Raw genomic sequence first — 14,300 nt, 5'->3', positions numbered from 1 at the left:
CCTCGATTCCTTTCGCCGCGTACACCATGAGCTGCCTATATCTACAAGCGGTCGCAGCGGCACATCAGCGGTAGCTCTCTGGGGCTCAAGCTCAGACTCCACAGGTGCCATCAAGCGGCTCGTGTCATCCCTTACATTCCTGACGGATCCACCGCCACAAACTTCCAAATGTCGTTAGGCCACTCAAATGGAGCCAAGGTACACCTTACACTGGGAAGGAGAGAAAAAAGGAGACATTTCAAGGGTCGCGAACAGCGGAGGAGAGAAAGAGTCGCAAGGCGCCACACCTCGCATGACTCGTTGCGGCTTGGATTGAAGCTGTCTTTGTACGTCCAGCTTAACCGTGACGCTCTTGGCCTCCGAGGCGTTGTTCTCTTAGGGCCGATGGGAGATTCGGCATCTTGCTGCGCACCAAACGCACAACGCACGATCTTCCATCTTTACGAACCTGCTGATCATGGACAGGTCTTCAAGCGCCATCGATCCTCGGGCAGAACAAAAAGCCCGGGTAGTCGGTGAAAACCCCTCTGCGTCTCCAACGATGACCTGCTCGGCGCCATCGGCTTGCTGTTAAGCTGCTCGTTCAAGAGACAAGACATCACCAACGTCAACCTACATGACTGACGCTTTGATCTCATTCAAAATCTTTTTAACGCACCTTGATACTACATTGGGTGTCAGACGTAGCAGGCGGCTCGCTTTTCAAGGCCAATCGCTGTCGTGGTCTTTGTGGAGTTGGTCACAATGATGCCTGCGGCGCTTGGGCACCGACACCGGCCTCCGATGGCACCTTGATATTGGTGTGGAGAGAAGACGGGTAGGATGGCTGGGCGGCGAGGCCCGAAGCGTCAGCGCTGATCTCTTGGACAGGCATCTGCGACTGGTCAGTCTGGACTGCAGCAGGAGTACATTGTACCGAACACTTGCCTCGGATCCTGGAAGATGATGTTGTTTCCAGAGTGAGGTGGGTGTGGAAGAGCGTTGGAGGGTGGCTGGTGGAGGGAGGATCTAGGCGAAGTGGGCGATTTACCTCCACCAGCTTGACGGCGGTCGTCCTTGAGCTTCGCAATCTTTTCTGCCATCCAGGAGAGCTCTCCGGAGACTAAAGCAACCCCTTTGGCAGCGCTGCAAGCTCTTCCACCTTTGGTTCTGGTGCTGTGTCTGATTTCGGCGCAGGTCCTGAAAAGCTTCAATCCGATGGTCTTGCCGCTGGCCCACCTTTTCCGCCTTGGTTGTGTTTGCAAACAATGCATGCTGGTCCTTGACTATGACCACGTTCTGGCTCCCCAAAGCTGCTTTCTCCTGAAGCGCCGCAACGTCCATTTGGTCAACGCTTTTGCTGACATGTCTGCGTCTCGCCACACCATTGGCTTCGACTTTGGCCGTTTCCTGCTTCCGCCGTTTAGATTTGTGAGCCAAAGGATTTGTCCGGGCTACTTCATGGACATGGTCAGCTTTTCCCATGACTGGAAACTTCATCGGTCAGGGTGTCTTTGCTCCGTCTAGCCCTCATCGAAATTAAATCACTTGAAGCAGTACTAGTCTGCTGCATGAGTTGAGTTTGGTCTGTCTTCAAGGCACAACCGGCTTGTGGGATAGTTGCTTCCATGAAAACAATCCCATCGCCGACGTTGTCTGAGAATCCTAGGATTGCTCTCTCGTTTGAAATAAGAACCTTACATCAGAGTTTTGCTTGCACACTCGCAAAGACGACTACATTTTGACTATAGAAGCCCGCCATTTCCGTCTCAATCTCTGACAGCAGCACCGCAGCCTTTGCTGTGGAGCCTCACAAAACCAAGACTGAGACAGCTGTCGGTCGATGATTTACACCCGGCTCTCTCACCTCTTTCCCCGACGGCAACGCATCTGACTTTCTTTGTCGAGCTCACTAACGCTCCGAACACCAAGACTGAGAATATGGAGGTGGTCAAGTTCCTCGATTCACACGTCAAGGGACTTGCTCTCCCGACCAAAGGAGATCGAGGAAAGCTTTCTGCTACCACGAAAACCCTCAAAAACTTTCCAATCATTGGACCAATGGTTTTGATCGAAGCTGTTGAGGCGCCGATACCCAGAAAATCCAACTTACCCGTTCTGCTTCCGAGAACATTTCAACAATTTCCTAGTGATCCAACCAATTACTCCAATGAAAGCTGCCGAAACGCCGTGGCGAACCCGGCGTTACTTCTCAAAATCCCAATCATTTAACCTAAGAGTTTGAACTTACTGAGGCTTCGACATTGTCGGGCTGAACTTTAGTCTTCGTGTACATCTATCCTGAATCTCGGAGTTGGCTTCGATGTCGTCCTTAGTATCGTCCACTTTATGTCTGTGCTGCTTGTCGGATGCGTCAGTAGTGACCGGATGCTGCTGTCAAAGCCTCATTGGACAGCCGTGCTGTGTTTAATCCTCCGCTTCGCGTTCCTGAATGACCACATTTGCCCTGGACGGGTACGACACAGTTCAGGAAGGGAGAGCACATTGTTCAAGTTCATCGTCAAAACGCACTTCAAATAAGCTCATTCATTGTTCTGTTCCTTTGACATTCCTCTGCGTCACTTTCCTCTTCATCCAAGCCACGCCCGAGGAAGCAAAAGCCAATAGAAGACCATCCCAGCAGTTTCGAAATAATGGGTCCGGGATTCGACTTGGTAACCTGATGCCGGGAACACCGTAGGAGATACCCAGCATGAATCGAAACCGGGCTTGTGATGGCTGAAAAGGTACGCTTGCCGAATCTCAATTTCACGACAGTCAACATACGAGATGTCGGGGTTAGGAATTGGAGGAATTGTGCCTGGGCGTTTGGAACTTGGGTCTTTGGTTGTAGGGGTCGCATCCTTATGCTGCTGTTGGTTCTCGAGAGCGTTCGTCGATCGCTGTCTCTTTGTTCCTGTGGCTTGGTCCTGCTCCGGCATTTTTCTCTTCTGGCCTGCTCAAGGTTAGGCTTGCAACTGTTTTACTGGCGCCAAAACCATACCTTCTGTCTTGCTATCGATAAACTCCTTCACTTGCTTCTGAACCTGGAAGAGCTGCTCTTTGATTTGCGAAAGCTGGCCCTGGAGGTCGAAATTCTTGTCTTCCAGTGTGCGAAGCCTGGAAATGATCCTGGGATCGCCTGAGCCGGTCAGCTCCACTCCCTGGTGCACAAAATATGACGTACCGGGACTGTTGAATTTTTCGCTTTGCATTGTGTCGCGATGCTCGTCCTTTGGGTCGCGTTGCCTGAGCTCACGGAGGCTTTTGTCATTGAAGTCGTCTGGGTCGGCGGGCATTGTTGTGTTTAGATGGAGGACTATGGAAGATGGAAGAGGCGGTCAGACGGATGTGTGCAGCAAGCCGTTGCACTGGCGATTCCCACGGCCAATGACGCGCCAACGAATGCGTGGGCCCTTTCACTGCACTCCAACACCTTCAGGCCGAGTTTGGTCAATTTTCCAATCCTTTGGGTCAATTTCTTGCCTTCTACTCGAACTTTATTCGTTGGTTTGCCCTTGGCCTTGCGCGCCAGCCCCGACTTTGCGCGTCAGCCTTGAACTTGCGCGTCGACCATCTGTCAACACTCCCGTCTCTGGCCAGAGCTCTATACTCTCGTGTATCAGCCTCTCTTCCTCACTCTAGCCTCCAGATTCATCGAGCCATAATCGAAGAGGCTGACTGTTCCCTCTCTCCTAGCGTACATCATCCATCCGCATACCATCCATTCCCACCACTGACTGTTCGCCATGACCGAAGATCCTATACGAGTAGACTGCACTACTCGAAGGTCGAACTGTTTGGAGATCCAAGGTATCCGCACTGCCTGGAGGTCGGAAGCTCCCGCGCTTTGACAGCGATCGACAAGGGAGTTAACACCAGCGGCGTTCACTCTGTCGCTGGTCCGCCTCCGCTCGTCATTGCCCCGCCTTTTGTTTGGGAGAGCAACTACGACCCACCACATCCCACAACATCACCACCAACGACTCATTGGTACTCCGATACCAATTCAACAGCATCCTCAATCGTCTCGCCGCCGATTTCATTGCTTTTCAATCCGCCTGCCAGCTCATCAATGCTGCTGTCGCCGTCGTCTCGAGCAAAATTTTTGTGCCTGACGTGACTCTCCGCGTCGACATTATCTCCCCCGACACCATTTGCCCCCAATCTGTCCACAACGGGGCCCTCACCCACCGCCGCCACTCACTGCATCAAAACTCTCTGCGCTACTGCGTGGCTCTCGCTCGAGCGACTCGCCTAACGCTTCTAAATCGTCTGCTGGGAAGCTCATTACCTCCGCTAGTTGACAGCGCACATGTATCCTGAGAAGCAGGAGAAGAAGACCAGGGCAATGGGGACGACGAATATTCCTGGATGAGCCGCAATGCTGTTGCAGAGCGCTAGGAAAATATAAAGTAGCTTGGGTAAGGTCCGCAGAAAGAGGACATGATAAGCAAGATGGCTAACAATAGCCTACAGGAGTCTTGCTCGCCATGGAAGGGGACCAGCAACACGAGTCAGAGACAGGACCTCTCCTCAGCCTCCACCTCATCACCATCAAGCCGCCTTGGCTTATGACCAGACTCGATTCCAACCCTCCCCGCCTTATCACGTCCCTTCAAATCTCTTTGTCTTCTCGTCACTTCACAATTGCATCCAACGCTCGCTCGATCATGGCATGAATCGACCTCACATTCAGCTCCAAATTTGCGATCAAGGTTACCAGGAGCGGCGTCCGCTACATCACCTCGACCCGGGGAACCAAGAAGCGCGACGAGCACGCCTTAATCCCGGTGTCCGAGGCGATCGAGGTGCCGGCGCCACTGTTCGAGGCCACCACATGCGATCTGGTCAGGACCACCCCGCCCGTTGCGAGTGCCAGGAGTTACGCCTCGCTTTTACACAATTCCTTCAACACCTTTCAACCATACTTTCTCCGTCCGCCTCTAAGATGCCGGCGGAGAATCTGACCTTCTCGGGCGCCGAATGCATCTCTTATACCCATCGAACAACCGCTCTAGCGACAAAGAGACCCCTTCGAGCGTACAGGACTAGAAAGTCAAGGACTGGCTCGCCCCGACTGGGCTTCATAACATGGAGAATCGCCAGAAGATGCTCGAATCGTCGTTCCTGGTGAATACGTCTTCTTGAATTTGGCACATATGGCTAACCTATGCAGACCGTGATGGTTATTCTCACCACGTGCAAAGACCAGGCCTTTTAGCGCCAACTCTTGATCTTATCCTGTATCTCGTACTACCCTGTGCAAATCACTTGTCCCTTTAGATTCCCCTTTTGCCTCCAGTCTATGCCTTGGCTCATAATCCAAAGTGGTTTCCGCTTCGAGGCCTTGAAGAATTTTCCCTTCAGCTCAGCGGTTTTCGCATCAAGGTGTGTAACAGAACAGTTTTTACCTCCGAAAATCTTCATCCCCTGCAGCCAGATCGGCTGCCTTCACCCGTATATCCTATAGTCTCTCTCCGACTGCTTCTTCTCCGGTCGATCCATGACGAGGGCCACATGACGCACATGTACAATTGCGCCAGAGTCTGCGCGCTGAGTCCGTCACGTTTGATGACTTGCAAAGTTTGGTAGCGGCAAGAGTCAACCGTGTCAGCTTGGCTGCTTCATATGGCTGCAGATGGCAGGCCTGAAGCCAAGAGTACCCTCGATCATTACAATTCCGAGTGCACGCACTAGGATGCGGAAACAACCGGATAGTATCGACCCGCAATCTCATTCTCGAAAGCCTTCGTCAATCTCGTTTGGCGCGTCCGCTACCGTATTTCGCTCAGTCTGATAGAACAATCTCGCGCCCAAGGTGGGTAGGGCTTGACAAACAATCGGAGGCCCTTTTCGATCAAAATGCAGCCGTTCAAAACTCGACCTACACCGTCAGCCGTCTTGACGCCCTCTGTGAGAGTGAGTATTTTACATAGGACTATTGTATCCACCAACTCATGGTCTTCAAGCGTTTCTTCCCCAGGTGATGTCTACTTGGAGCGCGGAACGCAGGGGATCTGCGTGAACCGCAACGAGAAATTGACCTACATTGGCAAGCCGCTCGACCACAATGGAGTTTTGCGGAAAAGCTCGAAACCGCCGACAAAGATCGCGAAGATGTAGAAGGGGCGATGCCATGGACGAGATGCAAGTCAGAAGGTCAAATTCACTCTGCAGAAACTGGAAGACCCGTCCTCTCAACACAATCATTGTTCAAAGTCCATCGGATACGTCCCAAGCGCTCGTTTAGGCTCTTTAACTGACACTGGCAGACATTCATTGAATTCTTAACCAGCCTGGAGCAACGAGCATGCATGGCACTCCTCAACATTATCTTTGGTATGTTTCGGACGCCTGCCCTTCTATCCTTCAGATTCTCGAGACTTTACGCAGACGGCAAGCCAGCCCGCGTTGGCAAGGTTTGTCGTCGCCTTCCCAAGGATCCTGAAATGGTCTGCCGTCCAATTTCTGAGTATGGGTATACGACAAACCCCAAGCATGAGCTTCCTCTCAACCATTACAGGATTCACCGGCATGTTGTCTATATGTGTTGGGCACCTGAGCAGGAAGAGATTGTTGAGGTTTTAGCGAATCGCCTTGGAATTGCTTTTCCTCTATATAAACTCAAGGTAGCTCCCTCCTCGTTCGCCTGTCACGATAGTCCTTGGCTGACAGACTAGACAGAAACAACAGCCAACACAACCACGCCCTAACCGCACACCATCAACTCAAATTTGGGACCATTTTGGGCACACGCTCAACCATTCCTGTAGCCCATCAGCTATTCACACCTTGCTGTCCGTCTTTTAACTGCGCCATCATGGTAGAAAGATACAATTTCAGAAGAACGAAAAGGAAATCCAAGCCAAGTGCTCTCGGAGAGATGAGGATTGTGGTCGCCCCAGGTTTATCACCTGGAGCCCGAGCCAGAAGTTGAAATAGAAGTCGGTGAGTCCGAAGAGCAGCATTCGGAGGCCAAAGGCGTATCCAGTCAAGCAAATGAGCCTGAATCGCAGCGGTCAGAGGCCCAGGGCGTCCCCTCAGCCCTCGGGTCAGCTCCCCTCTCTGCCCGGGTAGATATTGTCGACCCACGGCTCCTCTTTCAATCCCCGGTCAGTCCATTCGCGCTCATGCAAATCGCCTCCACTGACACTTGACAGGCAGTCACCGCCACCAAGCTTTCATAATGACGGAAAACTTCTACCCAGGATACCAGCCGGAGGGCAACACGGCTGGCAAACGGTTGGAAGCCGGGACGCGTAACATGGAGGGTGAGGAAGCCTCAGCCAAGCTCGACGAGGGCTTCGCCCAGGAAGCAGGCCTACGCATTCACGATTTGGCCGATAAGAGAAAGAAAGCAAACGAAACGATTGCGGAGTACAAAAACATCAACGTCGCCGTCGAACAAGGTATCGCCCTCAGAGACTTCACCGAATCCACGCTCAAGACTGCGACTGAAGCAAGCACCGACAACTGCGAAAAGCGGATTGAAAAAGTCCAGCAGCACATCTAAAAGATAAAGAACAAAAGGCAAGCTGGCGGTGATTACCAAGAGATCAAGAGCCTTCGAGAGAAAACTTCCGAGCTCGACTCAGAGCTGAGCCTTCTGAAGATTGAGCGCAACATCTGGAGGTGCGAGGTTAGAACCAGGATCCTTGCGGAGCACGACGAATGCTCTGCATTGGTCCATGATACGGATCAGCTCCGTCAGAAGATGTTCCTGTTGCCGAACTGTTGCTCCACCCGGGAATGGATCATTGAGCCGTTCGATGAATGGGAAGGGCCGGGCATGGTTGCTCTTCGGCACCTGAGCAACAAGAGCCATGTCGATGAGCAGGAGTTGCAAAAGATCAAGCGGGAACATGTACTGCTCTCGGACTTGGTTAGATCGGGAACCAAGAGCGATCCGCCTAAGGAATCGACAGATGCCGACTCGACGCTCCGCGGAGAAATACTGGAGCCCACTTTGGAGCCTCTGGAGAAGCACGCCCCGCTCCCAACCATGCATGGCCTCGAAACGACGCCGGGAATTCTGCTGGTAGGGAGTCTCCGAAATCAGCTGGAGCACCAAAAAGGTCGCATCACCTCACTCAGTAATGAGGCGGAAGGTTTGCATCGCAGCCAAGCCTTACTCATCGATCTGGTTCGCTCGGGCACAAACAACAACCCCCCGGAAGCGCTGGACTCTTCCAACTTGGCCTTTGGCGAGGGATCTATGAGCTAGAATTGGGCTCCCTGCAGGAGTACGGCTCACTCATGGCAATGGACGAGTTGGAAGAGACTCCTGCGATGCTGCTGTTCAAGAGTCTCCAAAATCAGCTGGCATCCGCTCACAAGACCATTTCCGAACTGAAGGGAAAGTTGGGAGCCGCTGGCGATAGCGAGGCTCAGTTTCTCAAGGAGAACAACGTGCTCCACAGGCTCGTTCATTCAAGCGCCCGCAGCGCACCCGCAGTCAAGTTCGAGATGCCCGAGCAGTCGGGACCTGATTTGCAGCTGGAGCCAATGACTAGTACTGGTAAACTTGATGAACTGATCGATATGGAGGAAAGTCCGGCTATCATGCTCGTTCAAAGCGCATCAAAAGAGCTCCAGACCCTTCGCACGCAAGTCGAGGAAAAAGACGAAGAGTTGGCGGAGCTCAAAAAAGAACGCACTATGCTGGTCGAATTGGTCCAACGTGGTCAGCTCGACTATCCACCGCAAAGCTTTGACCTGGAATCCGCCGCCACGAGCTTGCAAGGTCTCCCCATCGGAACGTTGACCCCTGAGGATCGAACGCTTCCAAATATCATGGAAGACGACCTCGGAAATTCCTTGCCGTCCAGATTGGAGCGACTCGTTCAGCAAATGCAGCAAAAGACCAAAGAATTCGATTTGGTCTGCCGCATGGCCCAGAGTGGCGAGTTCGGTGCTCCCTCAACCACCTTCGACGCGTCGACCGAGATGACATTCGACTTTGATGTCGCGGAGCCGACTCCGTCAAGCCTGGGCTCTATTATTCTCGAGGATATGGACGACTTCGATCCCGGGAAAGCTCTGCGGCAGGCGTTGATGAGCAGCGTCCAGACTCTCGACCAATGGGTCAGTAACACCGAGCCAGAGTTGGAAACGAAGATTCAACTTCTCCAAAAGTTTCTCCGAGATAATCATGCTGTAAATGACATCAATGACGCCAGGATCTATCTGGAAACCTCGACGGACACGGTTCAGCAATCATTAGACTCGCTGGAGGAACACATGACGCAATGGAGCCCATTGACCCCGCATGAAGCCCTGCCAACACTTGCAGATGATGGAATAGGCGTACGACTGGCTCAAACCGTGCAGAATCTGTTCGATGACCTGGAAAGGGTGAATGGAATATACGACGAGACCAAAGACCAGCTGAAGCATCAGCAAAAGCTTGTCACAGTCCTCTTCAAGCTGTTGCAGGCCTTTGGTAGGCATATCAAACACTTCTGGAGGTCCAATGTGGACATGGACGAGCTGGATTCCCTTTTCAACAACGTCCAGCAATCGATCAGTGATCTCGAGTCGGCAGCTCCAGGCGAATCGGAGCCTCTACATCGCTTGCCTGATATACTTGACCATCCAAATATCCTGCAAATTCTCAATGACGCCTTCACTACCCTGCAGCACCGGCTGGAAGACTCCAACTCTCTCCTGACTGCGATGAACGTAGATTCAGCTCGCGACCTTGATACGCGCTTCGAAGCGATGAAGGGGCAGCTTGATGCCGTCCAGACCTTCACGGGCGACAGTTCCATCCGCGACTCCTACCGCATTGAGGACGACATGGGAGATAGGCTTGTCGACATCGAGAAATTGTCCAAGGAGGTCACCAAACAATCTGCAGCGAGCTCCACGATGCTGCGCTACCTTGCCTCAAGAACAAAGACCGAGATTTCCAGTTTCCAAAGTACTGGCGCAAGCATCAGCGAAGCAACCTCGCATGCCTTGGAAGCCCTCGACCACTCCACAGCCAGCCTCGGCGAGTTCAATCCCAATGACAGCAGGAGGCTGCAGGACTTGGTCGAATGGAACGAAGTCGCCTTGGAAAATGTCATAATCCGTTTGCAGTGCATCATGATGAGGGTAGCTTTCACATTGCGTAGTGCGACTGGAGAAGTGGAGAGACTCAGAGAGGTGATCAGGAACAACGCTCTTTAGTCTTTCCACATCGGGGCCAAAGAAACTTATGTTGTCATTCGAGCGGTGGAAAAGAAACCGTGGTTGGCGAATTCTTCTGGCTTGATGTACACATGAAGGACTGCCTTGCCACGTCATCTATGGAGCATTCACTCTCTTCCATGGTGGCGCTAAGGGAGCTGTCGTCTACCACTGCAGTCACATCTGGGAAGCTGATCAAGGTCAAGGCTCTATTGGCCAAATTGCTCCAACGATACATACGGAATTGGAACATGGCGGGGATGGTGGTCGTCGACGGTCGCGCGGGAGCCTGATTTGTCTCGGGTGCATCTTGTGGCTCTGATCGCACAACAAAAGGTTATGGGGAAGAGCCCACGAGTGGAGCTCGTTCAATCACGTAGTCTGAGATTGCATGGAAATGGAAGTTTATTGAGACTGGGTGGGATGGGCACGACTGCCGAGAGAACCCTTGTTGTACGACTTCAAAATCCGACTTAAGCGATCGGCCCACAGCATTGTGCAATCTATCGTCGCTCAAGTGGCTTCGCGATCTACCTAAGAGTTTCCAACGCGTGCATCGCATGCCATGGAGCGCTGAAGCCCCGCGTTGACATTAACATGGGCCGCGGTTGCGCTTGTTGTAGCCTCGGACCTCTCCGTCTGCCCCTTCTTTACTTCTTCTTTTCCTCTTCGTACTCCTTTTCGAGGCGCTGAAACTCTTCCTCCTGTTTGAATATGCTTACCGCCGGGGAGGGGCTCATGGCGTCGACTTTGTCTACAAACAAAAATCAGCAGGGCACAACGTGATGACAGGTCAACTTCCTACGCCTAAAGGTCATCTTGTCGGTAGCCATGTAGCGCTCTTTGAGCGTGGAATAGGTTGCTCTGAGCTGCATGATGGCATCTGCACCTTGCTTGAGGCACTTGTCGGCAACGGTCATGTCCCATTCGCCACTGGCTGCCATCTCATGGACTTGGTCGGCGAGAGCGTTGAAATTGTCTGCAAAAGTGAGATTGATCATCAAACTGAGGCATTCAGCTTACCGATAGCAGCAGAAATTTCTTTGGAAGCCGTTTTTATGGTATATGGGGAGATGTATGCGTGTTGTTGAGGAGTAGCCGGAAGGTTGACTGTGGAGAGGTTGCGCCTTCCCCTCTGACCATCAGCTGGACCCGTCAACATCACAACACCACAACACCTCCGCACCCAACATGGCCAAATTTCTCAGCGTCTGGGATCCAGTCGCCAACTGGCCTGAAAATGACCGCGTCAGCGCCAGCCAGGCCGCCCAGGCTCTCTCCACCCCCGAATGCCGGTACGCATTTGCCGAGTGGCGCAAACGACACGACGAATCAGCCGGCACTCGCGGCGAGACCGTACCGCGAAAATACGTCATCGAAAAGGTCAAAAGGGACGACTGCTATCTCGAATACCTGTAATACGTCCAATCGGACAAGTGGACGGCTAAGTTGTCGATTGCCAGGCTCGTCTACTTGCTCTACCGCCTCCAAACGCGACACCCCGCTCCCGCTGGGCTTTTCGGGGGAGTACACGACGTGGAAAAGGCTTTGGATGCCCTCCTCGACTTGGTGTTTGAGGTCCGGGATCAGCACTGCCCATCCAAGAGGTTCCGCAGTGCTTTGGTTGCGCTCATATTCCCAGACGTCAGGGTGACGGAGAAGCAAAGGTTTGGCTGGCCAAAGGTCGACTGGTGTGCACGCGAAGGAGCTCCGAATGCCTCCGGGGATGCTCACCGGGATGAATTCGACACGAAAACCTCCACAGATAACTCTGATGCCTCTTCGATTGCGTCAAGGGCGGGAGCCTCCCACGATGCACTCACAAATGCCTTCACAGGTTTTCGCGATGCCTCTTCGAATGCCCCCAGAGTGGGAACCTTCTCGGATACACCAACGAACGTCTCTAATATGGAAGCCTTCGTCCACGTCTCCTCACGCTCTCATAATGCCTCTTGGAAGACCCCCAGCGCTGGAGCCACCATCGAAGCCTCCACAAGTGCTTCCACGCTGAAAGCATTCTCCAATGCCTCCGTGGACCTCTTCCCAAACTTGCACGACACGATAGTGCTTCAAGACTCAGCCCTGGATATGCCATCAGTCTGGCCTTCTGGTCCATCTCTCCAAGACGCATGCAACATCTTGCACATTCACAACAAGACCCCCTTCCACATCACAGGAACTCCTGCACAACGCTTCTGGTGGTATCAGGTCAAAGGTATCGCCCACATCAAAGTCTGCCTCCTTGAATACGGCAAGGCGGCCCTTCTCGATTTCATGGGCCTCGGAAAGACACGCCAGAGCCTTGTTGGCCTCGAAATGGCACTTTTGTCTTCCAAAATCAATACGTCACAAAAGCCGTCGCTCATAATCGTTCCATCAGGCCAAATCGGCGAGCACTGGATCAGTGAGGGGCTTCTTGCAAGCAACAGGTTCTCCTTTGTTGCAGTTGGAGACGGCTTCTCTCAAGAACACCAAGATTCTCGGTGAGTCAAGTACTCAAGATTGCCTGCTTTCGAGATGTGCTCGCTCGTGGAGGACTGTCTCCTGTTATTTGTCTGCACCTTTGGCACCATTCGCAAAATTTGAAATCACACAAAAATTAGCAACGGCTTTCACGCCATCGTGGTCGACGAGGCGCAGCAGATGCGCAAGTGGAAGGGGAGCGCCACATTCTTGTCGATTGACAAACTCAAGCCCACCTCGCGCCTTGGCTTGACGGCAACGCCTCGCTTGAATGGAACCCGCGACATGAAAGGATTCCTCACCTTCTTCCGTGACCGCCACATTGACGTCGAGAAGACCGGGCTCGAGGTGGCTCGACATGGCATCAGCCCATACGAAAAGGGAGTACTGGCAAAATACCAGGCCATGCCCGAAATGTGGGAGCAGTGCGTCGACAATGGAGACTTGCAGATGGAAGAAACGACCCTTCGAAAACTGCCCAAAGCCATGCCCTTTGTCATTAGCCGCAATTCGAACATGCCCAACGACGACAAGTCCACTACCATCGGCGCTGGTATCCCTGCACTCTACGTCTCTCGACAGACAATCACTTTTGGCAGCCAAGACTCCGAGGATGCCTTTACCAACGCCTTCAACCAGGTGCTGGGCGAGTTGTGGAGAGAGGTCAAGGGATGCAAGTTCATCAATCTGCCGACTTTGACCAACCTTGCCACCATGACACTTTCGAAATTCGCCGCCCGCATTCCTGCCGATCATCGTTTTGTGCACCAATTGCATGCGGAGGATGCCGACCTCCCAGCCGTATGTCAAGCTGTGCTCAAACGGAACGTGTCCGAGGATGAAGCCTCTTACTTAGTGCGTAGTCCCAAGCTCGACTGGCTGGCAGCCTTCCTTGGCCGAGCGGTCGTTGATCGTAGAGAAAAGGTCCTCATATTTGTCCTCAACAACCGCGAGCAGCTGCTGGAGAGGGCCTTTCTCAAGACGTTAGGCCTCGGCCCGCTCGCAACTTTCCATTCTGGATTGGGCCCAAAACATCGAAGGGACCTCATAGACAGCTTCAACGGAAGTGGTGGTCCGTCAATCTTCATCACGACTTGGGAGATGGGATCAGTAGGGTTCAACTTGCAAAAGAATTGCCGCATCGTCGTCGCCTTGAGCCTGTATTACAACCGCAATGCGGAAATGCAAGGCAGGGCAAGGGTGCATCAGCCGGGCCAGACCAGACCCGTAGTCTACATTCAATGCCGACAATCCCCCTCTCTCGACACAGTCTTTATGCTCAAGCACTCTGACCGCAAAAGGTCCGCAGAATTTTACGCGCGGCTGCAGCTGGCCAAAGAGGACAAGGAAAAAGTGGACAAGGTCCTCGAGGCTGTTTCCAGCGCCATGGCTGGCATTGAGGAAGGGGCCGAGGCAGAGGCAGCGCTCGAGCTGGACTTGCAGGAGGTTGGCATGAGTTCAAGACTCATTGAAGTCTTGCAGACCGTCTTGGCTGGGGATACTTTGTCGTACTGCAAGAATTTGAAAGAGTTGTAGATGGAAGATCGACCATCACTTGGAGGAGCTGGGCAATACGTATTAGATAGGCTATTGCACTCCTCTTCCCATCAATCCATTGTTCTATCCTATGAACGCCTCTTGCGACCTGTCCGACAAGACCGTTCCTCCAAGCCGTACCAACA

General features: G+C 52.9%; 3 protein-coding genes across 3 annotated transcripts; 2 read left to right on the top strand and 1 right to left on the bottom strand.

Moving 5' to 3' along the window:
- Positions 1–739: 739 nt before the first annotated feature.
- On the bottom strand, positions 740–3,278 carry IWZ02DRAFT_515375 (uncharacterized protein; the record flags this gene model as incomplete). The annotated part of the gene is made up of 5 exons (XM_066770648.1): positions 740–874; positions 924–1,227; positions 2,767–2,935; positions 2,984–3,121; positions 3,167–3,278. The coding sequence occupies 5 exons, from the start codon at positions 3,276–3,278 to the stop codon at positions 740–742; spliced, it is 858 nt and encodes a 285-aa protein (XP_066624221.1).
- A 3,890-nt stretch (positions 3,279–7,168) lies between these two features.
- Positions 7,169–10,448, top strand: IWZ02DRAFT_515372 (uncharacterized protein; the record flags this gene model as incomplete). The annotated part of the gene is made up of 4 exons (XM_066770647.1): positions 7,169–7,477; positions 7,505–8,125; positions 8,224–10,080; positions 10,101–10,448. The coding sequence occupies 4 exons, from the start codon at positions 7,169–7,171 to the stop codon at positions 10,446–10,448; spliced, it is 3,135 nt and encodes a 1,044-aa protein (XP_066624220.1).
- Positions 10,449–11,346: 898 nt separating this feature from the next.
- On the top strand, positions 11,347–14,154 carry IWZ02DRAFT_515371 (P-loop containing nucleoside triphosphate hydrolase protein; the record flags this gene model as incomplete). The annotated part of the gene is made up of 3 exons (XM_066770646.1): positions 11,347–11,538; positions 11,593–12,638; positions 12,759–14,154. The coding sequence occupies 3 exons, from the start codon at positions 11,347–11,349 to the stop codon at positions 14,152–14,154; spliced, it is 2,634 nt and encodes an 877-aa protein (XP_066624219.1).
- Between the last annotated feature and the right edge of the window lie 146 nt (positions 14,155–14,300).

The sequence above is a fragment of the Phyllosticta citriasiana genome, assembly GCF_038021145.1.
Source record: "Phyllosticta citriasiana strain CBS 120426 chromosome Unknown IWZ02scaffold_4, whole genome shotgun sequence".
Classification (NCBI taxonomy): Eukaryota; Fungi; Ascomycota; class Dothideomycetes; order Botryosphaeriales; family Phyllostictaceae; genus Phyllosticta; species Phyllosticta citriasiana.
This window is presented reverse-complemented; position numbering and strand designations above follow the sequence as displayed.